General features: G+C 47.1%; 2 protein-coding genes across 11 annotated transcripts in view; both read left to right on the top strand.

Annotated features, from left to right (window-relative positions):
• The window catches only part of ACOX1 (acyl-CoA oxidase 1), a 33,669-nt gene extending 20,865 nt beyond the window's left edge, over positions 1-12,804 (top strand). For all 3 annotated transcript variants that reach the window (XM_006269238.4, XM_006269239.4, XM_019494243.2), the window contains 10 exons: positions 1,513-1,632; positions 2,175-2,290; positions 3,535-3,704; positions 4,041-4,203; positions 5,650-5,840; positions 6,145-6,324; positions 7,254-7,359; positions 7,444-7,587; positions 9,410-9,616; positions 11,388-12,804. In XM_006269238.4, coding sequence (XP_006269300.1) covers positions 1,513-1,632; positions 2,175-2,290; positions 3,535-3,704; positions 4,041-4,203; positions 5,650-5,840; positions 6,145-6,324; positions 7,254-7,359; positions 7,444-7,587; positions 9,410-9,616; positions 11,388-11,438 — 1,448 coding nt within the window. In that variant the 3' untranslated portion in view covers positions 11,439-12,804. The remainder of the gene's footprint in view (positions 1-1,512; positions 1,633-2,174; positions 2,291-3,534; positions 3,705-4,040; positions 4,204-5,649; positions 5,841-6,144; positions 6,325-7,253; positions 7,360-7,443; positions 7,588-9,409; positions 9,617-11,387) is intronic.
• A 3,625-nt stretch (positions 12,805-16,429) lies between these two features.
• The window catches only part of FBF1 (Fas binding factor 1), a 29,688-nt gene continuing 19,533 nt past the window's right edge, over positions 16,430-26,584 (top strand). For 3 of the 8 annotated variants that reach the window (XM_014601996.3, XM_019494354.2, XM_019494352.2), the window contains exons 1-9: positions 16,432-16,750; positions 17,400-17,521; positions 18,788-18,815; positions 22,485-22,526; positions 23,085-23,175; positions 23,758-23,818; positions 24,796-24,846; positions 25,515-25,659; positions 26,160-26,240. In XM_014601996.3, the coding sequence (XP_014457482.3) occupies positions 17,519-17,521; positions 18,788-18,815; positions 22,485-22,526; positions 23,085-23,175; positions 23,758-23,818; positions 24,796-24,846; positions 25,515-25,659; positions 26,160-26,240 (502 nt within the window). In that variant the 5' untranslated portion in view covers positions 16,432-16,750; positions 17,400-17,518. Of the gene's footprint in view, positions 16,751-17,399; positions 17,522-18,787; positions 18,816-22,484; positions 22,527-23,084; positions 23,176-23,757; positions 23,819-24,795; positions 24,847-25,514; positions 25,660-26,159; positions 26,241-26,584 lie in introns of all 8 variants that reach the window. The other 5 variants (XM_019494357.2, XM_059732141.1, XM_019494353.2 and 2 more) reach the window with 5 other exon arrangements.

Here is a 26,584-nt window from a genome sequence, read left to right as displayed (position 1 = left end):
TGTACATTGTTCCTGAGACTATTCTGTAGCTGCTCCACATGCAGCTACTAGTGATATTAATGGTCAGAGATCCTGGTTTTCCCTGATTAAAAAATAAATAAAAATTGGAAATTCTCTGATTAAAAACCTCAAAATCTGTGATTAAAATGACAGCCCCCCACAGGCCTCCCCTTCACTTCTCCCACCCACAGTCCTCCAGCCCTGCTTGTGCCCCTCACTCCCCACAGCCCCCTGGCACTGCTGATGCCCCTCGATCCCCCGACCCAAAGCTCCTGCTCCCCCAGCCCTGCCCAAGGGGACCCCAGCTGCCAGGGCTATAGGGCCAGGGACCTGGGTCCACAGCCCCTTGCCCCTGGCAGGAGGCGGCAGCTGCTGCAGCAGAGCAGAGCCCAGCTCCCCCCCGCTGCCTGCCTGCTGCGAGCTTGGGCAAGGGTGGCTGCTCCCTGCCACGGCACGCACTCCCCTGGGGCAGGGGGACCCGTGCCCCCCACATATGTGCATGGGGCAGGGGTTGTGTGCTGCCTGCTGTGGGTTCCCACCCTGCTGCCCTCCCCCAGGGCCTCCACAGCCTAGCGTGTGAGACCCGGCACACGAGGGAACAGTGGAACTGCGCAGGAAGCTGCCTGCCGCTGTAAGTTTCGCGCTGCCCTGGCAATGCATCTCCTGCCTGCGCAGCTGCAGTGGAGGTAACACTGTGGGGTTGTGTGCACAGGACACGGGCAGTGTAGAGCTTGCAGGCAAGCAGCTTCCTGCATGGATGCACTGTTCCCTGTAGCACCCAGTTGCACAGGCCAGGCTGCGGATGCCCCAGGGAGGGTAGCAGGGTGGGGAGCACAAGCCCACAGCATGCACCCCATGTGCAGATCTGGAAGGCATGGGTCCCCCTGTCCTCTGGGAGTGTGTGCAGTAGTGGGGACCTGGCAGCAACCCCCGGATGAGCCACCAGCAGCCACATACCACTTCTTGCCGGGGGCTTGTGGCAGTGCATTGTGGCCCCAGGTCCTAGGCCCCAAGCCCCAGGCACTGCCCAATTCCTTCCCTCCCTCCCTCACTACGGGGGCCTCAATTCCCACCCCTGCACTTACCTGCGGGAGCTGCTCTCCAGACTGCCTGGGGCCATTTGTATGTATATGCACATGGCACTGCCTGCCTAACCACCCTCCTCCTGCTCCCCCAGTCCCCTGCAGGCTAGAACTCTGCCAGCCTGCAGCAAGCTCGTTGCAAAACTGCAAAATCCACAGGTATCTTGGGTAAAATGAGAAATCTGTGTTTGCCTCCAGTAAGAGGTAAAATCCGCGGTTTACTGTTTTTTCCATTGGAAATAGAAGACCCAGATCCCTGTTAATGACCTATTGGTAAACCAGTGCTAAGATCAAACCCTTAATTAGCACTGCAGATAGGTTTCTCTTAATGCATGGGAGAATAAATGTCATCTTAGATGCTGCTGTACGGGAAAGAGAGTTTCTGTATATTGAAATGTTTTTTCTCTTTTGCCTCCCACTCCTCTTGCAGTCGGAAAGACCTCAAACCATGCCATAGTCCTGGCTCAGCTCTACACTCAGGGGCAATGCAAAGGGTTGCATGCCTTCATTGTACCCATTCGGCAATTGGGCACCCACGAGCCCTTGCCAGGTAAGAATCTGGGTTGAGCGAGAGTACAGGAAGGATAAGGATACAGTGAGTCATTCACTGTGACCACAGAGCTGGGCAACTATTACTAATGCATATAGCTTATGATCCAGGCTGAATTCAGATAGCAGTGCAATGAGGAGCTCCCAGATATGAATGGATAGGCCTTGTGTGGTCCTGGAAGCCGTTTGGGTTCTACCTTATGACTTGGTGACCCCAGAGTGCAGGCTAGCATGCAGTCTGATCTTGTTCCCATAATCCCAGGTTGTACGTACTGTGGAGATAGCTTCCCGCACCCTCATTTTGGAAGGAGCTACCCCAGTCCCTTTATTGTGGAATTGTATGTGGACTATAAAAATCCCAGTTGATTTCCATCCTTGCCCTTCCAGCCAAGGTCATGTGAAATCTACTCCTGAGCTGCCATTCCCATCAGAATACCAGGAGCATCCAGAAATCTACAGTGTCAGTTTACTGATGGGTTGGGCCTCATGCCTGTCTATTAATTCTGACTCCTTTCCTAATGGAAATTGTTTGGTTTGGGGCAGGTATTACTGTGGGTGACATCGGACCAAAGTTTGGTTATGATGAAATGGATAATGGCTACTTAAAAATGGATAACTTCCGTATCCCCCGGGAAAACATGCTCATGAAGTATGCCAAGGTAAGGGGGTTAATCAGCCAACTCTAACCACAGTGTCCCCCCTAATGCTAGGAATCCTCTTATTTTTCATTCCCCATATTTAAGATCCTATGTGACAGCTACCAACTTTGCTGTGTAGAACAAAATGTCTCCTTTAATTTAAGCATCTGCCTGATTCAACTCTTCTCCTTTGGCCAGCGTTGCTATTGAATAGTGCATGGAATAAATGATAGCAGCCTTTAGTTCTGGTACCTTCACAGCCCTACCAACCCTGTATGTTGAGGCCAGTAGTAAAAATGTTTTTTTGTCTTCCAAAGTTTTATCTAATGTTCATTAAAGATATCTTATTAGTAAATGGTAGTTGGTATCCTGTGCAGTTTTTCTTGTTTTAAATAATCCCCTTCTGCTTGCATGCAGTGGTTTTTAAGAATGGACTCCAGTATGTTTTCTTGCTGACATAGCTGCACTTTATCCCACATTGCTCTATGAAATGCAGTCACATTGGTCAATAGAGGTGGACCTGACAGTTGTTTAGCTACTGTACCATGTACACACCATAAGCACCAAACAAACTTGTAGAGGGACTGTAGAGATTAGGTGGAATTAGCCAAGTTAGAGTATGGCCAGTCACAGGAATTAGCAGCCCCACCTTTCAGGAGATATGCTGTGAGGTCTTGAATTACTTTTATAAGGCTGAGCCATGCCTCTAGAATGCACCTGAGGGCTAATTAAGAAGAGAGCCACCCACTGCATTGGCAATATTTGTTACAACACCCTGATTTTCCTGACAAATTTCTGATATGAGAACTGACAAGACCATAGCTTGACTTAATGAGATTTGAGCCCACGCTGCAATAGACTCAATAATTGCCAACCTAATCAGTGATACCCTAAAACTGTAAGCGTCTTTTCTCGGGTTCACCATAAATGAATAAATGAAAATGCCAAAATATGTAGACCTATAGAAATGAGTTTGACCATATTTAGAAGTACATCTGGGCTTGGTTCTCCCCTCCTTATTAAAATCTGAAAGGCATGTGAAATGAATGTTGGTCTCTCCAGCCTTCATCTTGTCAGAAAAGCTTTGAAATGGGGTCAAGGGAAGCATGCAGTCTATGATACTGAATGCTCTTTATAAGATTCTTGAAGTTGGACTGCCAGTTGGTAGCTAAATTGACACGTCTTCTGTTCTGCAGCAAAATAGCAGTACTGAAAGTTTTATGAGGGAGAAACTGTCTTGGATCAACACAGTATTTTTTTTCTAGGTTGAACCAGATGGTACATATGTGAAACCCCTCAATGACAAGCTGACTTATGGGACAATGGTATTCATCCGATCCATCATCGTGGGTGACTCTGCTCGCTCCCTGTCCAGGGCTTGCACCATTGCTATTCGCTACAGTGCAGTAAGGCACCAGTCTGAGCTGAAGCCAGGGTGAGTGTAAGGACTTTAGTGAAAGTTGGGGACCTTCTGAATTATGAGACTGAAGCAGACCCACACATGTACTTAGCCCCTACACGCTTCCAGCTGCCAGACACTTCTGCTGGACACCTTGATTAATACACAGACCCAACTCTCTTTCCAGTAGAAAGCCCTTTTCCTCCCAGCATGCTTGGGTTCCAAACTCATTCTTATTTCAGTCATGTCTTTACTTTCACATTAATACATGCAGATATTCCCACTAGAAGCAGCAGTTCTACTGGACTCCTAACAAACTTCTTAGGAGAATTGACAGTTGTGGCAATTAAACTCTTCTCTCTCTTGCCACAGGGAGCCAGAGCCCCAGATCTTGGATTATCAGACTCAACAATACAAACTCTTTCCTCTCCTGGCAACTGCATATGCCTTTCATTTTGTTGGAGCTTACATGAAAGAAACTTATCTTCGCATTACAGGAGACATCAGTGAGGGAGACCTGAGCCAGCTGCCAGAGGTACTCATCCTGCTTTTGAAAATCTTTGCATTGTTTAACACTGTTTATAAAGTTTATCGTGGTCTGTGATCTAGTAGACCAGGCCTTCTAGCACAAGCAGTAAAGGCTTATTCTTTTTTAGGCTCTTTTTCAGTCCAGGGTGATGACTTATCTGGAGACACCATTACAATTTCATCTCTCTATTGCCCTGTACTTGAAAAAAAAATGAACAGAATTATTCCCATTTTACAATGAGAAAGCCAGCACTCAGAAGTCAAGTGACTTGTCCAGAATGTTAGTAATGAAAGAGCCTTGACTTCAGTTCCCTTGCTGCAGTGCCTGAACTATGTTTCCAGTTAACTAGCATTGAACAGTGTCAAGTTTGCCAGTACCTTTCATTAGGAAGCAGTTGGGTGATAAGATATAACAACTTCCAGGTCACATTTAATGGTTCAGCTGGAAAAATACATTGCTTTTTCTTCCATTGTGTATCAGAGTGCCTCTCCAGTCTTTTCTAAATTAGTCTTCCTAACTAGGCAGAGCACTTGGGTACATACTGTAAAGAATCCCGTTGTGTGTACAGGGAGGCACGTACTGGATGATTAAATTGGCATTTACCAGCACTAAGGTTTCAGGTATGATTGGGCTCAACAAAAATTATCTCACAAAGTAAACAATAATTGAATAACCAATTGCCATTTTTGGGGTCAGTAAAGAATTTAACCCCTGATCAGATTGGCAGGGACTCTGGGGGTTTGGGCTTTCCTCTGGAGTGGGGAATATGGTGCTCTTCCTTGGAACTCGAGTCTATTTTTGTCATTGCAAAGCCAGGAAGTACTTTTTTAGTCATTGATAGTGCCTTTGTTCCACTACTTGACCTGTAACAAGTTAAAAATTGCTTTTGATTATTTTGGGCATTATGCCTGGTAGTTGTGTGAGTTGTAGCTTCTCCAAAGCTCTGGAGAATAGAGTAGACAAATTACTTGTCTAGGATGATTTAGGTAGGGATGACCCTGGACTCTAGGGGCACTTTTACATGTGCTCCAGGGTGTGCTTCCGTGTCTTCTGTGTTTCACTGTCCCTGTACTTAAAAATGGCGGCAGAGGACGCTGGAACTAAAGTTTGTTCAAGCGTTTCAATTGCCATGCTCCAGCAGGCTTGATTAATCAAGTCTGCTCCAACCCACTGGAATTCCAGCGCATCGGAGCAGCCTTGGTGCTTGTGTATAGGCGCCAGGGTCCTGAGGTCCCTTCCAGCTCTGTGGTTTTTAGTGTTTATTTTCCTTTGCTGATGTGTAGCAGGTAGATGGTGTAAAGTACACAATATTTATTCCACAAGCTTCAGCTGAAGGCAAGTATGTTTGTGAGGTAATGAAGGAAATACAAATCAATGGGATCCTGGGAAACCACTTGTTAATACAGTAGATGCGACTGGCAGCTACTAACTTGTTCTGCTTCTCTCTGTCAGCTCCATGCACTGACTGCAGGGCTGAAGGCATTCACTTCATGGATAGCCAATGCTGGCATTGAGGAATGTCGAATGGCATGTGGTGGGCATGGCTACTCTCGTTGCAGCGGCCTTCCTGATATCTATGTCACTTTCACTCCATCCTGTACGTACGAAGGAGAAAACACTGTCATGATGCTGCAGACAGCTAGGTGAACTGACTTCCTTCGAGATCTCTCCACCTTGTCATTAGTACTCCGTGTATTCTGGAGATAGGGTTAGATGGGTGCACAGACCTTATCCCTCCCCACCACCCCATCACCAGACCTGTAGTATTCTTTCTATTTGATCTCTATTTCTGTGTTTTTGTGGCTTCTGTTAGAAGAGCAAGCGTGTGCGACTCCTGCTTGCATGTTTGTTAGCAGCCCTGTAGATTGTATCCTGAAATGAATGTCTCTTCTCTTTCTCTCGAAATGAATCATGCAATGTAGTTACTTTTTTCTTTAATGCTTTCAGGTTCCTGGTTAAATGTTATGCTCAGGTTAGTTCGGGCCAGTTGGTTAGTGGAATGGTATCCTACCTTAATGACCTCTCAGGGCAACGCATCCAACCACAGCAAGTGGCTGCAAGACCCACAACCGTGCACATCAATGATCCAGCCAGCCTAGTAGAAGCATATAAAGTACGGGCATCCAGGTGAGTTCACATTCAGTGTACTGGATTATGCCCTTGTAAAATTATCTTGAATGCATGTGTCAGGGGATACATGACAAAGCTGTGCTGTTCTGTTGGTGCAGCAGTTCTCAATCTGTGATCTACAGAGCTTTTCTTTTCTGCCCCTTTTTTCTGCCCAGCATCTGCCTGTCTTTAAGAAATGTTGCTTCCTGCTAGTTCAGCCCATTTTTGGATTCTTAGCGTTTCAGTCAACACAACCAAAGTGTGCTAAGATGGGACAGGACAAGGAGCAAGGCTCTTAAATTACAGCAGTGGAAATGTAGGTTAGATATTAAGATGAACCTTTTCACTGTGACGGTAGCTTAAGTAATGGAACAGGCTACCTAGAGAGGTTGTAGCATCTCACTCATTGGAAGTTTTTAAGAGCACTTAAACACGTGTCTAGGATAATGTAGATGGGAATGATTCTGATCTGAACAGGGGGCTGGACTAGATGACCTCGTGAAGTCCCTTTCAGCCTTACTTTTCTATAGATTCTGTTATTCTAAGTACCCCATGGTGCCTTTGGCAGGAGCTCTGAGTTCTTTCAGTTGACATCTAAACCATATTAAAATTTACCAACATTGAAATTAATACTAGGACTGAACATCCCCAGTAAACTGTATAAGTCCGGTAACTAAGGCGGTCCAAAACATCACGGGTGATACATGAGTGTATCTACGCAAACAGTTACACGCATTCTTGTTTCCTTACTTTTTGTGTCCTTGCACCTTTCCTACAACAGGATGGGTGTGAGTTCTGGAGCTGCATTCATTTAAGGGAAGAGCTTGAGTAATTCCAGGCTTAATGCATCAGTAAAACACAGGCTTCTGTAAATTTAACCTTCTGTAGTACAAAGGATGTGGTGCCTTGATGCAGACAGCTTCTCTTTCTCATCCTTTGTGGAACAGGCTTGTAGAAGCTGCAGCAAAGAACTTGCAAGGGGAGCTGAACCATAGGGAGAGCAAGGAAGATGCCTGGAACCGAACCTCTGTTGATCTGGTGCGAGCTTCAGAGGTCAGTGAAATGCCCAAATAAACAAGTTGTGGGAGCATCCAAACAAGCATAAGCTGTTTTCAACCCTGAATCCCTCTTTTTCAGGCACACTGTCACTATGTGGTGGTGAAGCTCTTCACAGCAAAGCTCTCGGAGATAAGTGATGCAGCTGTTCGTGCTGTCATGACCAATCTGTGTCTCCTGTATGCTCTTCATGGAATCAGTAAGCACACGGGGGACTTCCTGCAGGTTAGTGTCTCACTCCAGCCCTTTCAGATCACAAGAGAAAATGCCCTGTCCTATAGATGTGAAACAAAGATGCTCAAGCTTGTGGTCTCCACTGCTAAATCCCAGAAGTCATGTAGCAGAACTGTTCTGGTGGAAGGTCTGATAGAACTAGCTTGCCCTTGGCATATGCCAGAAACATGGGTGGCTGTTAGGTAGAAGATGCATCTGTTCAGGCCTATCTTGTTTTTCAGATCAGTGACAAAGAAAGGGTGTGTACTAGCAGGACAACAGCAGCAGAAATGCATGTGTCATCATGACCCTGGCTAATGAGGGCAGTCCCCATTTTACAAATAAACACAAGTGGTCTTCAAACCTTTTGCCTTCTACATGTCTCTTGGTGAGAGTTTCCAAGTGAACTGCCCTAAGCCTTTACCCTATCTTTCAGCCCCAACAGTGCTGAAGGATACACCACACATCTTTTTCCCAAAAGTTAGCCTTCTGAAATTGGGACACATGTCTTAAGCAGGGAAGCTGATGATCTGCCCAGCATAGAAGCATTTAGACACTAAGACAGCTGCTGCTGCTCTGCCTTTTCTTCTTCCTTCCATAAGCTGCATGGAGGGGAGGGGCGGATCAAAGTGGGGAGGGTGGATAATGGTGCAATCGCACTCTGCCTTGATTCCTGTTCCACCCAAAGTGAAAAATCAACTGCCCAGCAGCATCAGTGGCATTTCTGTTCAGGCAGTTGACTTCCAGGCTCATTATCATCTCTTTGCTTCCTGCTAATTACCCATCGCAGGTGTTAATGACCCTCTCTCCTTTTCAGTGTTTTTTATGTTCCATTAATCAAGCTATCCTTTCTTTGGCAGTTTTTTCCTCTGTTAGTTATGCGGCTCTTTCCTATTTCACAACCCTGCAGACTTCCTTTTTAGCACTTTTCAAAACCACAGATCTGCCCATGGAGGTCCAGTCCTTTAATAGCAGTTGCAGTTTGAGATTTTTCCTAAGCAGCCAAGAACTGCTGACAGTAGCTGTGAAAGGGTTAAAACTTGCTTTTTTCTGGGGAAGGGAAGGTGAGCAGGATGAAGATGTAGGCTCTGTCCGTGATCTATGGGGCCATAACTTATTTTTTTCTGCCCTTCATTCTGCCTTCCCAAAAACCAGGTACACACCTTATTTGGGGGTGTATGAAATGCAAGAAAAAATAATATTTATACCAACAAGGTTTCTTGCATTTTCTCTGGTTCTTCCCTGCTCCATTTGCTAAAAATAATTACAAAAACTGGAAGAATTGAACGTGATACAAGGCATGTGCTAAGAGTACCTCTGCTTTGAGGGTTAAAACAGGTACTCTAAAAAAAACAGGCTCCCTTACTAACAGCCTGGCAGGCGAATGGTCCTTCTCTTACATAGAAGCTACTTTTGTTATTATGCCTTTTTTGAGGCTTTTGTTTTTTCTACTAACATCCCAAGATTACTGAAGCATTTTGGGGACATTTGGGGTTTATGGTGTGAGGAGCAGCTGAAGCAGATGTTCTTTTGAAACATTTTGGAACTAATAGCTATTACATGGTTTCCTGCAGGGGACTGGCTTCATTGACCCAGGTTGTCCTGTCCTGTTCTGCTGTCCTGTGTTTTTTGTTGTGCAAAACAAACCTATACATGTCTGTCCTTATCAGCCTGGTTGCTTGCCATTTTGTTATTATTTAATATTGTGTGATGAACTAGTTGTCCCTCCCTGAGAGCAGGCCTGCAGTCCAGTCTCACATATAGTCCTGGGAGGAGAGGTTATATGGCTGTGAGAAGAACCTATTCTGATTTGGTTTCTTGGCTTTTGTTCAAGGCGGGCATTTTGACAGATGCACAGGTTACTCAGGTACATCAGCATGTGAAGGATCTCCTGGCTATAATCCGCCCCAATGCTGTAGCACTAGTCGATTCCTTTGACTTTCATGATTCCCATCTTGGATCTGTGCTTGGACGCTACGATGGCAACATCTATGAGAACATGTTTGAGTGGGCAAAGAAATCCCCCCTAAACAAAACTGAGGTAAAGGAACCCTTACTTTAGTCCTTTCTAGCTCCTATTTTTCTTGTTGTGAACCAAATATTTTGGGTCAGATCAATGGTATTCATGAAAATCCTGCTGGAGGACTCTGCAGGAAAAAAGTGCCTATAGGTCACAGTATGAATTTGAGGAAATAAATGAACATTGTTGCTTCTTAGATGTATGAGAATGTCAGATGCTACATTTCTGACTTCTGTTTGTAGCTACCACAGAAGCAAAGCAAGACAGTTGGGTGATGAGCTGTAGATCAGCATGAACAATGTATCCTGGTGGCAGGCCAAAATATACCAGGTTGGGTCTGAATATACCAGGTTGGGATTTGGTTGCTTTTCCGTAGCTGCTTCTCTGTGGTGCTCAAGCAAGGTTCCACAGGCCAGATCCAGCCCTGGGCCATAGGTTGCCAAACCCTGCCGAGGCAGTTTCTTTACCTTGGGAAACAGTTATTCTTGGCCAGAAACCAAGAAAGAATATGGAAAGAGTTCACTTAGCAAATTTGCATTTGACACCAAGTTCGGTGCAGTTCTGGACACCATGGAGGGTAGGGTAGGGCTGTCATCCAGAATGAACTGGATAGGCAGGGAAAAATGGTCTGCAGTCAACCAAATTAAATTCAACAAGAACAAGTGCATACATAAATACAGACTGGGGAATGACTGACTAGGCTGCAGTACTGCAGAGAAAGACCTGGAGGTTACAGTGAAAATGAGCCAATGGTATGCTCTTGTTGCAAAAAAGGCCAACAGGATACTGGATTGTATTAACTAGTGTCATTTGCAAATTAAGGAAAGTGATTCCTCTGCTCTGCTCAGCCCTGGTGAGGCTTCACCTGGAGTACCATGTCCAGTTTTGGTTCCACACTTCATAAAGGATGTGGACAGATTGGAAAGCATCCAGCCCAGAGCAAAAAATAAAAATAATTAGAGGCCTAGGAAGCATGACTTATGAGGAAAGGCTGAAAGAGCTAGGGCTTTTTAGTCTGGGGGCAGGGGGAGGGGTGTTGATAACAGTCTTCAAATACCTGAAAGGCGATTTGTAGAAAGGATAAAGATGGACTTTTCTCTGTAGCTGTAGGGGACAGGACTAACAGCAATGGCCCCACGTGCAAAAGAGGAAATTTAGGTTGGAAATTAGGAAGATCTCTCTCCCTATTTTCAAGAGCAGGTTGAACAGCTACTTGGCTGGGATGGTTTAGTCAAGGATGATCCTGCTTTGAGTGAGACACTGAACTAGACGACCTTCTGAGGTTCCTTCCAGCCTTACTTTTTCTGTGACCCTGCCCTGTCAGTGTAACTCAGTCCTTTGCCAGTATAATGCATCTTTCATTTGCTTTAATTTTGATCTAGAGAAGTAGGAGTATCCTAACAGAGGCTAAAACCAACCTCCTTGTAACTGCAGGTTGGAGTCGGCTCAGTCTTTTGCGCATCCAAGATTATCTGGGAGCTACTCTCTCTCAAATGAGATCCTTCTTAAATCTTTGGAATTTAAGTGTATTTGTTCTCTATAGAAATTACACATGTGGTGGTCCTTTTTGTAAGTAGCATGGGGTGACACTCCTGTTCTGAACAGATTTCCTCCTCCTCCCTGCATTGTGCGTGGTGCCACAGTACAAGTTCAGATGTTACTCTTGTACCCCAGAAGTGGCCATGTTTTCAGTGCTTCAGTTCATGTATAGATACCTCGTGTATGTTTATTACAAATAAGAACCTGATTTTTTTTCTTTTTTTTTTTATCTGATCTCCCTTTTTTCCTACAGGTTCATGAGTCTTTCCACAAACACTTGAAGCCGATGCAAGCCAAGCTGTGAAACCGGCCCCATGTTTGAAAACTCACAGACTCTCCAAGTCTAGAAATTGGATGTCACTGCCCTTCCTTTCAGGCACCTGAATTGAATCTTTCCAATTCTAATAAGACAGAAAATAATTGTAACCATCCATTCTGCTTTTGGGGTTTTTTTTGTTTAAATCAGTTGAAGAGAGTCAGTGGGAAGATTTGCTTAGGAACTGGACGTTGGTTTGTTTGCTTTGTTTTAAAGTGCAATTATAATCATGGTAAGAAATGAACCTTTTAAACATTTGGGAAAGCATTAGGGGCATACAAGGCTTGCATGAGTGAAGCTGCTAAGTGCAGGAGTTGCTGTCATCAGGGAAAGGTAGCAGGATTTTACTACTAAGTAGTTAACTATGTTTAGGCAATAGCAGCTGAGATGCACATATGTCTTGTATTTTTTTTTTGTCATTGTTATTGTTAAGAAAAACAACCCTTTTCATTCTTGTTTTCAGTTTAGCACCAGCCTCTCTTGCCCTGGTGCCCTCATACGTAAACACAAAATTGATGTTTAAATTCTCTGGTTTCTTGCTCTTTGCAAGGAGACCTGGTCTGGAACCAGGCTTCATTGGTTAAGAGAGTTCTTGGGCTTTTATTGTAGCTCTGTGACACCTAACACTTCAATCCCCACATCATGACTCAAGTCTGCCTGAGCACTACATTCTCTGTCTGGCAGGAGTTCCCACCCTTCCTTCTCTGCATCAATTCTAGCCTCTTGCAGCATCTCTGAATTACCCCCTTATGGAGCACTGCCTCAATCAAACCTATCCAGGAAGCTTTCTCTAGGAAATTCCATTATTTCCTTCCTCCCCCTGCCTTTCCAACACCCCCGTCGCATATCCACTTGGCACCTCCAGTCTTTGAGGTTTCCAGTTGATGGCTAATCAAAAAGGAGAATACAGTGATACTTTTTTTTTTAACAGAAAAGTAAGGGCAGATTTCAGCTGGGAGCAATTTATTGGGTGTTCCGCCATCGTTTTAATCTCTAGCATTTTCATAGCACTTAGCTGCAAAGCATTTTACAAACACTAATGTAATAATTTGTGGTGAAAAGTCACCATTTGCTGGCGGAATTTGCAAAAATGACCTATGACAAAGCCAATATTTGTGAACAAGAATTGGTTGGGTTGGGTCTTGTTGCCCCATTCAGCTTTATCTGTAGTATCCACAGTGGTGTTGCATGCAAACAAAAACCTCTCTCAAGTGGAGTGCCTGCAGTTCTGCTTCCTTTCCCCACCCCGCCCCATGTACTTCTGATCTGTTTAAAAATTGTCCATTTTATACTGAATGAAACTTGCACAGTTGATTTCTGTATTAACAGATTAAAGATTTAGCTTTTAACAGAATTTTGTGTTCCTCTCTGAATCTGTGCAACAAAAGACAAAAAGAGCTTGCTTAGGTTTTGTTTTCTATTGACTTTGTTTGGCTACAGAAACTCCCTCTCTCCCCACCCCCAATCGATGAAGAGCAGCTTTGAGGTTCAGGACCTCCCCTTAAGGTAAGCCGGAGTCCTGTGGTTCAGAGGTAGAACTGAGAATCTGGTTCTGGTGATCGTTTTAGAACATGTTAAAGATGCACTCAGGCAGCATTTCTGTTGGGAGGGTTTGTAGCACCTCCAACAAGAGGACAGCACTGGGCATTAAATCTAAATGAAATGCTTAGTTTAAAAAAAAAATAAAAAAATCCAATGAATAGAGGTGCACCGATACATCGGTCTCATATCAGATCGGCACAGATATAAGGAACATTGACGGCATTGGCAGTCTGTTTTTTTTGGCTGATGTGGCTGATAATGTGGCCAATAAATGCCCTGTGAATGTGCACAGCTGCAGCGCACCACGCAGGCAGCCTGAAGCACAGCCCAGCAGTGGAAAGCAGCCGGGTCTGACTGACAAGTCTGTTGTGGGGGAAGGGGAGAGGGGCGAGGGAAGGGCCATGTGGGGGGTAGACCAAGGCTACGCCAGTGAGGGAGGGAGTGGGGCTGGAGCAGGGGCAGGCGCTGCACAGAGGGGACCTCAGTCCGCCCTTCCCCATAAGACTTACCAGCCAGATGCTGCTCTCCATGCTGTCTGGCTGCATATCGGCAATAAGATTGGTATTGGCCAATACGGCTTGTTAAAAATTGACCACGAGCATCAGCCCAAAAATTCTCTATTGGTGCACTCTACTAATGACAGTTCCATAGTTTTATAGTTGCTAGGGTCAGAAGGGTCCTGAGCAGGTCATCAAGTCCGACCCCCTGCCATGGGCAGGAAAGGATGCTGGGTCAAACGACCCCGGCAAGGTGATTGTCTAGCCTCCTTTTGAAAACCCCCAGGGTAGGAGCAAGCACCACTTCCCTTGGAAGTTGGTTCCAAATCCTAGATGCCCTAACTGTAAAGTAGCGCCTCCTGATGTCTAGCCTGAACCTGTTCTCCGTCAACTTATGGCTGTTATTCCTTGTTACGCCCAGTAGTGCTGGGGGGAACAGGGACTCTCCCATTGCCTGCTGGTCTCCCTTGGCCAGTTTATAGACAGCCACCAGATCCCCTCAGCCTTCTCTTGTAGAGGCTGAACAGGTTCAGGTCTCGTAGCCTCTCCTCATGGGGCCTGCCCTGCTGCCCTCTGATCATGCAAGTGGCCCTCCTCTGGACCCTCTCAATGCTGTCCACATCTCTCCTGAAGTGCTGTGCCCAGAACTGGATGCAGTATTCCAACTGTGGCCTGACCAGTGTCTCATAGAGGGGGAGGACCACCTCCTTGGACCTGCTCGTGATGCATCTGTGGATGCATGACAAGGTGCAGTTAGCCTTCCTGACTGCATCCCCACATTGGCAGCCCATGTTCATCTTGGAGTCTATAATGACTCCAAGATCCTATTCTGCCTCTGCGCCGACAAGAGGGGAGTTCCCCAGCCTGTAGGTATGCTGCTGGTTCTTTCTCCCTAGGTGCAGTACCTTGCACTTGTCAGTGTTGAAACCCATCTTATTCTCATCTGCGCACTGCTGTAACCTGTCCAGATCCAATTGCAGCCTGTCCCTCCCTTCGAGCATGCCCACTTCTCCCCGCATCTTAGTGTCATCTGTGAATTTGAACAAGGTGCTTTTCACCACCTCGTCCAAATTGCTGATAAAAATGTTGAACAGTGCAAGCCTGAGTACCGAGCCCTGGAGGTCCCCACTGCCCACATCCCTACAGGTTGAAAAAGACCTGTCCACCACCACTCTGGGTGCGGCCATCCAGCCAATTGGCGACTCATCTGACTGTGTAAGCACCGATACCACAATCTCCTAATTTTTTAACAAGAATGGGGTGAGAGACCGTGTCGAAGGCCTTCCTAAAGTCCAGAAAGACTATGTCCACCATGACACCTGCGTCCAAGGATTTTTGTGACCTGGTCATAGAAGGCCACCAGGTTGGTCTGACAGGACCTGCCTCTGATGAATCCATGTTGGTTGCCCCTACGCATACACTCCGCTGCTTGCCCCTTGCAGATATGCACCTGGATAATTTTCTCAACAAGCTTCCCCAGGACCGAGGTAAGACTAACAGGCCTATCATTTCCTGGGTCCTCCTTCCTCCTTTTTTGAAAATGGGGACCACATTGGCCCTTTTCCAATCCTCTGGCACCTCGCCAGAGCACCATGAGTGCTCGTAAAGCTGCGCCAGGGGTCCTGCAATGACCTCTGGTAATTTCCTCAGCTCTCTGGGGTGGAAATCGTCAGGACCTGCTGATCTGAACATGTCCAGTCCCTCCAGAAGTTCCCTGACTAGGTCATCTCTGACCCTGGGATTCCGGTGGGGGAGATGACCTGGTCCCTGCTCAGAAAAATGGAGGCAACAAATTGTTAAATAGGTTAGCTTTGTCGTCTGGTGTGATGACCAGATTTCTAAGCGTGTCCTGCAGAGGCCCCATGTTACCCGGAATGTTCATTTTCTTCCCTATGTATTTAAAAAAGGACTTCTTGTTATCTTTGATCCGGGTTGCTAGTCCCAGTTCCATCTCCGCCTTGGCCTTCCTAACAGCCCCCTTACAATCCTGAGCAATGGAGATATAGTCCTCCCTGGTGATGGCCTGTCCCTTCCATTGGGTGTATGCCTCTGGGCCTTTTCCAAGGAAGAGCCCAGACCCCTACAGATTGATCCAAAACAGAAGCAAGAACCAGCTTCAGATGCCTGAGCAAGTGTGCTGAATGCAGGTGGGGGATTGCGTAACTAACCTCCTTCACACGTCTGTGAGGAAAGACATGGGCAAGGAACAAAGAGCTCCGCCCTGCATAAGGCTACTGGGCCTTGACAGCTCTTGCTCTTCCAGCTCGGCTCCTCCACGTGCCAGTGCAACAAGTTTGGCTCCTTGTCTTTTGAAGTAAACACCTGCCTCTCAAGCACTGCCCTGGCAGCTCTGGTGCTGTTTCAAGACTAACACAGCTACAACCTACACCCGTTTCAAGACCACGCTTTCTCTCTGCAAGTCCTTAACATGTCCCAGGATTACTAGGGGTAACACACAGGCAGCCCCTGATGCCCCAGTCTGAAGAAATGCTTCACCCACTGCAGCCAGGAAGGGGGAGGACTGTGGCCCCTTGTCCACCAGCTTCCCTGCAAGCCTCTCCCCCCCGCAGGACTCCAGCCCAGGCTGCTGAATGATTTGCTCAGCTGTTTGGAGTAGCCTTCAATTCTGTATGGGGGGAGGGGCTCCCCGGTGGATGCGGTGACTACAGCAGAGGGAAGCTGTCCGTCCCAGTTATCACCAGCTGCACGGGTGCTAAGAGCCAGCCTAGCCCCCACGGGCGCCTGATCTAATGCGCCCAGGGGCCCGGGCATGCGCAGTACGCCTGAACCACTGATTGGATGCCAGCCCGCCAATCACCTGCCTCAGCCCGCGACCTGCCTCTACATCCGGTTGGGCCCGCAAGGGGTGCTGGGAGTTGTAGTTCAGGGAGGAACTACGTCTCCCGGGAGGCTCGAGGCTGAGCGCCGAGGTGGGAGCAGTTGCTGTGGCAACCGCGCGGGTCCGCCCCGGCTCAGCCTGCTCCCGCCGGGGTGCGCGGCGCGGGCTGCAGCCTCCGCCCGCAGGAGACCGGGGTTTTCTCCCTGCCCCCGCCGCTCCCGGCACCGTTCCCTTCGTCTCGTCCTGGGTCCGCAGTTGGGCCTGACAAGTCATTAAGACACAAAAACCGACCGCGGACCATTCACGTCCCGGCCTCGAGCCTCAGTTGGCAGCACTGACCCAGGGTGAGCTTCCCTTCAGCCTGCTGGATGCAGAAAATCATGGACACTGGATTTATGCCACGTTATAACCTGACTCCGCAGGTACCTCTCCGCAGTTCATCATCCCCCCACTCCTCAGTTTACATCCTCACCGACGGCCTTTCCTGGCGTGCAGACCGGCCGCCGGCCTCTTTACTATTCGTTCCCTCCAGGAAGAGCTTCCTCAGCCTGACGAGGGGTATTTATACCCGCAAGCTTGCAAAGAAGAATTTTTCCAGCGATTTGAGTCGGTCTAATAAGAGATATCAGACTCACCCAAACAGCCGTGTCCGCCTGAAACCGGGATGGTGTTTCTTACCCCTTTCGTGGGGGTATTTGACCGTCTCAATGTCTCTGAAACATTCAGGGGTCGTCCCATCCAACTCGCTGCAAGTGCCAAGCGCTTTTCTTTCTTTTTTTTAAAACCAATCTGCCCTTGCCTCCGTCTAGGTCAGCGCTTCCCAAACTTCACCTCGGCATGACCCCGTTTTCCTCAGCGTGGCCCCTCGTTCCCAGCTCCCCACCCCCGCAACCCCATCCACTGCTGTTGGCACCCCACTGGGGGTCGTGACCCACGGTTTGGGAACCGCTGGTATAGAGAGCGGTGAGATGGAAAACTTGAAAGGTCTTGGGTAGAAAGGGAAGTCGGCTGCGCAGCAATCCTGCTGAATGTGGAGGTTGAAGCAGGAAATCTTGCTCTCTCTTTCCTTAGACCAACCGGGCTTGAATCGATTGGGTCGCGGGATTACGTTGTTAAACCGTATCTGGAGGTGGAGACTGAATGACTGTGAGCAGAAGCCCACGGAAGAAAGGACCCCTGCAAGCCGTGAGATGGTGAGTGTGACATGAAGGGGCAATGGGTAGAAAAGAGTTATGAAAACTAGAAACAGAAACGGGCAGACTTCATTGCTGTGATGCCCTAAGGCAGAGGTTCCCAACCACCGGGCCATGGCACAATACCGAGCCACAAAGGGTTGGCTGTCGGTACGCAGTTTGCTGGTCCACAGTCACTTCCAGTCCACAGTTTGCCAATCCACAGTATAAAAAAGGTTGGGAACCACCGTCCTAAGGCAGCGATGATTGAATGCACCACTAGACTTTTGCAAATCCTGGCTGTCTAGTTAGCACCGAGCAGGGACTGTGCTTGCTACAGTTACTTATGGTAATCTTCAGGAGTATGCGGGACAGATTCCATTATTTCATGCATCATGTCCCAATTGGCCTGGGAAGCTTTCCCATATTGTGTCGGGATTGTACAAGAAAATCTGACTTTCACTTCAGTAAACAACAGGGATCGTGGTGGACGTGTCATACCTGGTATCGTAAGCCACCCTGAGGCTTTCTGGATAGTGCGGGACATGCATCTAAATAATGACAATAACAATAATGTTGCATCTGGGCTGGCTTGCCTAGACTGAGTTATCTAACGTGGTTCTACGATACAGAGAATTAACAGGGCAGTGATTCTGCTGCTCTGATCAGCACTGGTTAGGCCTCCCCTGGAGTACTGTGTCCAGGTTTGGGCCCCACACTTGGAGAACGATGTGGACAAATTGGAAAGAGTTCAGTGGAGGGCAACAAAACTAAGTGATTACAGACCTGGGTAACATGACTTATAAGGAAAGGCTGGAAGAGCCAGGATTATTTAGCTTGAAGAAGAGAAGACTGGGAGGGGGGGTGGCGGAGTTGATAGCAGTCTTCAAAAACTGAAGGATGATTATAAAAAGGATGGGAATAAACTGTTCTCCATGGCTGTAGGGGACAGGACTAGGAGCATGGTGTCAAACTGCAGCAGGAGAAATTTAGTTTGGAGATTAGGAAGAACTTTCTGACTGTGAAAGTGGTCAAGCATTAGAACCGGCTGCCTAGAGAAGCTGTGGAAACTCCATCCCTGGAAATTTTCAAGAGCAAGTTGTGCAGACCCTTGGCTGGGTTGGTTTAGTTGGGGATGATCCTGCCTTGAGCATGGGGTTGAACTAAATGGCTTCTTGAGGCCCCTTCCAGCCCTATGATCATCATGCAGGAAAAGTCCTGTTGGATGTGTCTTGCTTCCGGTGCTTATTATTTTTGTAACAAGCCAAAATTTATTTTTTTCCTTAGGCTACAAAACCGAAGAAAGGCTTAAAAGGTATGAGCCCTCGTCTGCACCTCACTACCCTTAGTCTGCTTGAGAATAGGTGGGTCAAAACTGGGGGTGCTCCTGACAATCATAGAAGTCCAAGGTGGTGAATCCTGGCTAATGATTCACTTCCTTGGTTCAAAGCCATGTCAGACATGCAGAGTGTTAGTATTGCTTGAGTCAAATCATTGCTGAATCAGCATTGAATGTCAGCTACCCCAGTGGTTCCCAGCCTTTTTTATGCTGCAGACCAGCAAACTCACTCAAAGAATACTGGCGAACCGGGTATAGAAACAATCTAATTTACATATTTAAATTTATTTTTTACATGGAGGGAGACAATGGCCAAAAATCATACGTACACATCACTAGCTGGCTAATGTTAGCTACCTAGCTGCAGAGGATACACATAGGAGACAAGCCAGACATTAGTGGTTACAACAGTCTCGCTGATAGGGAAGTGACTAGCCACAGTTACCACGGTCCAATTTCAAAATCTAAAGTCACAGTCATTGGCCAAGCGGAGGATATTTTCGCCCAGCCAGTCATCAGGGCATGGGTGCGGCCTGGGCATAGAACTGTTGCTAGCAGTGGTTAAAGCTCATGCCGTGACCCGGCAGCCAACCCTTCATGGCCTGCTGGTTGGAAACCTCTGAGCTACCCCTCAAATCAGATGGATATGCCTTTTCTTAGGCTCCTGTCACATACTAATTTAAAGTTGTCCTGGGATCTGATCCCCAATCCCAACAACTATATTATGCCACACGTGCATGGCAGGAGGCATGATTCTGGGATTGGGATCAGCTACCAGTTGCACTCTTTCTACATCATTATCCCAGGCTTCTCTGCACTGGCAGATTGAAAGCTGGTCGCCCACAGATTCCAGGCTGCATCGGGCCTGGTTTGAGACCCCACTGTGGTCCCTGGCTGAAGCTGACAAAGTCAGCTGAGTGTCAGCCCCTGCCCCAACCTGCTACACATTCAATTTAAGATGCCATACAAACCAGCCCTAAAAATGTGTTACATTATATGTAGCACATTTTTAGTGCAGGTTTGTCATTTTATGGCACCTTAAAGTGGGTGCACATGTAGTACCTTTACCATTTTTATGCCATGATTAGCATATTAATTGCTGTATAAATGTAATATATAAAAAGGGCCCTGGGGAATTATGCTGATCCAGAGGAGAGCATGTCTTTGTCAACTTCACCTTACTATCTCCCACATCAACCTACTTAGGTGGCAGAGGCCATTGCATGCTGCCCCCCCCCTGCAGAATTGCAGTTGGCCTAGGTAGGTAGGTGGGGATTTAAAGAGAGCCCTTGGGATTTTTCAATATGCCCTGGGTATAGAGTTTCATTAGATTCTTTTAATCTCAGTATGTGACCAGCAACTGATTGATGGGAGGATCTTGGAGATGCAATAAAGAAGGAATTCCCCATTTGGCAGAGTGAGGGCAGGACTCTCCATAGAGCCCCACTCAGCCCAAACCTTCTTCTTTTTTTTTTAAGTAACATTTTTCATGTTCCAAGCCAAATCAATTCCAAATCCATGAGTCATTCAAGAACCATATGTGGCCCTACTACTGGTAAATATCCTCCGCCCCCACCTGGAGCTTCAGATGCTTTCAAATCATTTGGCAGGCATCCTATGTACAGGCCCGCACCTGGAGGCTTGGGGTTCGGCTGCCCCTGAGTTTTGCTTGCCCTCATCTGCATGGCTGCAGGAGCAAGCTAGGGAGGAGTCCCCCATTTCCATAAAGTGGGCGTAAAGCCAAGATGTTCCCACTGGAAAAGAAAGTGAGAGGTTAACTATACATTAACTATACATGATTGACCACAAGATGAACATGAGCCTTCAGTGTGATGCGGCGGCTAGTAAAGCGAGCAAAATGCTGGCTTGCGTCCATAGATGCTTCTCAAGCAAATCCCAGGACCTCATTCTCCCGTTGTTCTCAGCCTTGGTGAGGCCGCAGCTGGAGTACTGCGTCCAGTTTTGGGCTCCACAATTCAAAAAGGATGTGGAGAAGCTTGAGAGGGTGCAGAGGAGAGCCATGTGCATGATCAGGGGTCAAGAAAACAGACCTTACGACGAGAGGCTGAGAGCCATGGGACTCTTCAGCCTGGAAAAACGCAGGCTCGGGGGTGATCTGGTGGCCACCTATATATTTATCAGGGGTGCTCATCAAGATCTGGGGGAACATCTGTTCACCGGAGCGCCCCAAGGGATGACAAGATTGAATGGTCACAAATTCAGCTGCGACCGATTCAGGCTGGACATAAGGAAGAACTTCTTTACTGTCCGAGGACCCAAGGTTTGGAATAGACTGCCACCGGAGGCGGTTCAAGCACCTACTTTGAACGCCTTCAAGACACATTTGGATGCTTATCTTGCTGGGATCCTATGATCCCTGCTGACTTCCTGCCCCTGGGTCAGGGGGCTGGACTGGATGATCCTCCGGGGTCCCTTCCAGCCCAAATGTCTATGAAATCTATGAAATTACCTCTGTGAGTAGTATCCCATAGGGCTGTGCAAAGCTTTGAATAGTGATTCAATTCAGAGGAGATTCGGCCCAATTCAGTGGCTGAATCTCCGAATCCAAATTGAAGCAGGGGACCAATTTAAAGGACTGAATCAATTCAAAGCTCTCTGAATCTTTGGAAAAGATTCAGAGAGCATTGATGATTCAGGCAGTCCTTGGTGGCTTCAGGAGGGAGCTGCAGCTGACTCCAAGCTGGTAAGTACTAGGGGCAGGGGAGGGGACCATGGGGGGACCCCTGCCAGCCCCTGCTTGCTCCTCCCCCCCTTCCCCCCCAAATAGGTGCCCTGCCCGGGCCAGCTCTGGCCTTTTAAGGAAAAAAACAAGCCAAGAAAAGCCCCGGGACTTACTAGTCCTGCAGTGCCCTCGGGGCTTCAGGGGCTCATGCAGAACCCCCACGTGGCATAGGGCAGCAGGGGCGAAGTGGGGATCGCCCTGCCCCTCACGGGCAGAAGCGGTGAGTCCGGGGGTTTTTCGGTTTGTTTGTTTTATTCTAAAAGGACCAGAGCTGGTCCAGGTGGGGCACCTATGCGGGGGCTGAGGGAGCAAGAGGCAGGTTGGAGGGCTCATGTAGAGCCCCCCACACAGTGGGGGAGAGTGGGAATCACACCCCGCCCAGGAGCACCCACTGAACCAGGCCTTTTTTTTTTTTAACAAGTGCCAGGAGCTGAGGTAGCCTTTGCCGGGCTGGGAGAGAGGCAGGGGATGGACCTGGCTGATTCGGAGATTCGGCAGCAGCCGAATCTCCAAATAAGATTCGGCCAAATTGAACTGGGACAGTGTTTTGAATCACCAAATCAAATCACTGTCCCCCGAATCAGCCAAATCTGAAACGAATACTAGCCGCTTTCACAGGCCTAATATCCCGTACTAGGAAAGTGGTTATCCCCAGAGACTAGGAAAACTGCCTTGGTGGTTACGGTTGGAGAAAATCTTGCTCCCAGTGACATCAGTGGAAGTTATTGTTTGGGTGGCCATGAGAACTTAGGACCTCTTGCTAGTGATGCTTACACTCAAATTTTCATCCCTGAGTCTGAAGGTTTTAAACATCCAAACCATCTCAATATACAGAAAACAACTTTTCTGTCTCTTGTGTCGCCAGTTCTTTTGATACAATGGCCTTACTCTATTTTCTCTAGGCTCCATCAGTGATGTGCTTGGTGACCTCCTTGGAGACGATGGTAAACGCATCTTCCTTGGCATTGAGAAGGAAACTCTGTTTATATTGTAGTCTTTCCATGTGTTTGGGGAACTAGTGAAGGATGCTGGCTCTCTAAACAAAACAAAGCTATCATCTTATCCACAGAGCAGCTATGCTGTTGGTTACTCCTACAGACAAATTTTCCCTGCCATGCTGTCTCTACCCTGGCCTATAGGCACCCCCTTTAGGGCTGGAAGGACAGCTCACTTTCCATGCAGCCTGTTCAATCTCTAGAGGGTATGAGACAAACTTCTAGAGAGCTCATTAGTGGAAGAAATAGAAAAGGGGCAATAGGCATGCAGGAAAAGGAACAAAAGAAATAATGAAGACCAACTCTGCAGTGTCTGATTGAGCGGTTACAGTGTGGCTGTCCTGACATGAAGTATCAGCATTTTATTTTCTGTAAAACAGAATCCCAGAAGCACACAGCAGTAGGACAAACTTAAGAAGGAAATGTGACCCCAGAGTTATTTGGGAACCACTGGTCCAGGATAAGCTTTCACCCACACATTCCAAACTGCCTGTATCTTGTTTCCAGATGAAATCCCTGTTAGATCTAACAGACCTTCCCAGCCTTCTGGGGCCAGTAGAGGGAGACCCAGGGGACCCAGCTCCAGGACCAACAACAAGTGAGTACATCTGAATTGTGCCATTAAATAGGTGATTGAAGAAAGAGGCCTTGCTCCATGCTGGTCTGTCTGCACCCTGTAAGATGTACAGTCATTTCCCAGGCCTCACTTCCTAGTACTAGTAATTTAGGTTCTGAATTTACAATTATCACTGTGGGGGAATGGTTTTTTTAAGGATCAACAAGGGCATTTGGCCCTCTTCCCTCTGCATTTCAGTAGGCACTGGGCAGTTCTCTGCCTTCACACTTCTGGAAATCTCATTCTGAATATTGTTTAGTTAAAAATGATGAGCCATGCTGTGATCTTGATTAACCCCTTGTCTGTTGATGTAGTAAGACTCCTGTATTGGGTTAGGCAGGGAACACTAGAACAATACATAGAAAAAACAGCCATCCAAATACTAGCTTGTCTGAATAAATCCTTCATTTTAGGGGCCTTTTCCAGTCCTCTCCCACTTTAAATGTCAGATGTGCTTCACACACCACAGATGACTTCTGCAGCAACCTCCATCTTGACCTTCTGTGTTGGGAGTAATGAAGTGCAAGAAGAGAAGTGCCTAATCCTCCTGCTTGTCCCTTGCAGATCCCTTTTTGAGGATGACTTTTTCAGCAAGCTGGCAGCTGAGGAAGGTGCAGCTACAGAGGTGAGTGTCCTTCAGGAGAGAGTCCTCATGGTCTCTAGATTTCTAGTGTATGTGAGGCAGAAGGTTGGAGGACAGGCTATGTAGCGAACACATAGAGCCAGAGTCATGCATGGTACAACTCCATTGGAGGCAACAGCAGCGCACCAGAGATGAATCTGACTGTAGAAATCTCACTGACTGAAGAGCTTTTTCACATGTCCCTCTAATTGTTCTAAAACAGGAATGACATGGGTTGATGATGAGAAAATGAGAAGTAAAAACCTTAAATGAGGCTGATGCTACCAGGGTGACTTGCATAACAATATAGTCTAGTCTGATATAATGTCCTTCAGACAAAGAATTTCCAAACACTTTATAGTGAGAATAAATAAGCAAAAGTGATAGTACTGTTTCCATGAATTACAGCCAGAGTTCATCAAGGAAATTTCCCCAGATCAAGAGTTTCCCCATAACTGTTTCATTCTCTCAAAGAGTTGAAAAATACCCAAGCCTCATGAAAGCATTTGACAAACAGTAAACAAGGATAGTACTCTGAGTAGTGAGGCACATCTTATTATTCCTATGTTACAAGTTGAAGAAATTTAGAAGTCCTGAGTGCTGATGTGAATTGTCCAGGATCACAGTGAATCAGCAGCAGAACTGGGATTCTTAGCTGCTGTGTTGCTGGCCTAACATCTGTAGACACATCACCTTATCTGTTACCACATCAGACAGACTCCCTGATACTTTGTTTTAATGTGGACAGGACTTGGGTTGTCTGATTCATTTGCTCATTTTCAGACTAGACAACAGCTAGCTATGGAACAGCAGGTGTAAAATAATAGGTGCCTAAAAAGGATGGAGTTTTCTGTATCAAGTGAAAATATTTAACAAAAAATAAAACATTCCTTTGTCTTCTGGGCTTGTTGGAGTCTCTTCTAGTGCCATATGCTTCTGAAAATGCCCATGTTTGTTCTCTCTCCTTATCTGGTATGCAGGGATCTGATGTTTCGGATGCAGATCCACAAGCTCTGCTAGAAACCCTGAAGGTAACTGAGTAAAATATTGATATTCTCAGAGTTTTGCTGAGTTGAAACTAACCTCTGACTTCTCTCCCAGTCTGTATTCCTGATTCTCCTAACCATGGTTTAACTGGCAGCCAGTCTTCCCAGATCTTTTCTTCACAGGCAACACTGTTGTGTCTTTGGTTGCATCTTAGTTTTAAGTACCGAAATGTAACATACATGAAAGGCTTGCAGCCTCAATCTTTGCTTTCCCATCTGTGTCCAGTAAAAAACCTCCTGCCTGGAAGTCACTGAAAACTGGGGAGACCAGCATGTTTGCTGAAGCTGACATGAAGAAGCTTTTTTTGTGGCATGACCCTTAGCTCTCCCTGGGGCCACCCCGGTGAGGTAATGTTGGGATCAAGCATGCTACCATTGCTTCTCTGGTTAGGAGCAGAACTAGAGCCAGACTGGGAAATAGGCCTGAAGTGAAGATCCACTTACCACCTTCTGGGTAAATCCTCCCCAGGCAGAGAGCAGGGCCTTGAGGTCTCCACCCCTGGGCAGCATATAAAAAATGCATCACATACCACAGACCTGGTTTTACTTGACCTATGTTAATGATCATGCAAAACTTCATATGTTCTCTACTGGCTGAGCTCCAGAGCCCTGGCTCAGCTCCTTGTGCTCCTGAATGTTCTGCTTATCTCCAGGATATGGACAATATGGAAGCTGATCTCTTAGGCATAAAAAAGCCTGGTTCTGGGCCTGGCAGGACAACTGCAAAGAGTCCTGAGAAGACTGAGTCATCAGGAAACCCAATAAAACCAGCAGGGAAGCTAACAAGTACTGAGAAAGGTAAGTGGGGACGCCTATGAGTTTTCTTTCTGTACAGCTCAACTGATTTCCAATTGACTTGGCTTGAAGCTGTTGTGCACTGGGACTTTGAACATGGAGTACCCTCAGTGGCATGGATGTTCCTATGTAGAAAGATTATTTTGGCTACCTAGAAGCAGGGCCTCCAATATGGTCAGTGGATCACACTTAGGGACATTGCTAGTCCATGACCAAGTCTCTTGGATGTGGCAATCCTCACCCTCTAGAAACTCAGTTCTCTTGAATCTGCCCTTTGTATTCAGTAGCACAGAGTGGTCCAATAAGAGTCCCCCCCCTGACATTTTGCCCAGCTAAGGGTTATGCCCAGATCTCACCTAACTCTGTTTTAGAGGACTGTAGCTGTCTTCCTCTTAACACACAGGTACTGCCTCACCAGGCTGCTATCCCTTTATATAGCTTAATGCCTGCCTGTATGTGAAACCCCATTTCTGACCGTGTCAATGGCCTCCCTTTTGTGGCAGAGTTGGCAACTAGGATTGAAAAGAAAGTTCTTACCACTCCCCCGACCACCCGACAGCAATATAAGAAGTTTTCCTTTGAAGGTAAGATCTTGCTGTAGCCCAAGTTGCCAGGTGCAGCTATGCTCTCTCTTTGCTTACTGTTTAACACCCTAATTTAAGGGGAAGGGTGTAGGGAGGCATCCCCTTTAGTGATAGGGTTGCTGGAGGAGTAGATGGCTAATAGGAATCAGAGAGGTCTTCAGCTCAAATCTGGGCCAGGTCAAAGTACCATGAAGGTACCTGTGTGATGGGAGTTGCTGGTCTCCTTCAGCAGTTCCTAATACGTCCGCAGTGTAAATGTTTTCATCAGGTTAGTGACAGAGAGGTCTAGCCTTAAGTAGGCTAGAAGCCCTGAGCTCCCTTTTGTTCCAGGGAGGCTCTCCACG

This window comes from Alligator mississippiensis, chromosome 8 (genome assembly GCF_030867095.1).
Source record: "Alligator mississippiensis isolate rAllMis1 chromosome 8, rAllMis1, whole genome shotgun sequence".
Classification (NCBI taxonomy): Eukaryota; Metazoa; Chordata; order Crocodylia; family Alligatoridae; genus Alligator; species Alligator mississippiensis.
Note: the sequence above shows the minus strand (reverse complement) of the source record. Positions and strands in the feature narration are given on the sequence as shown.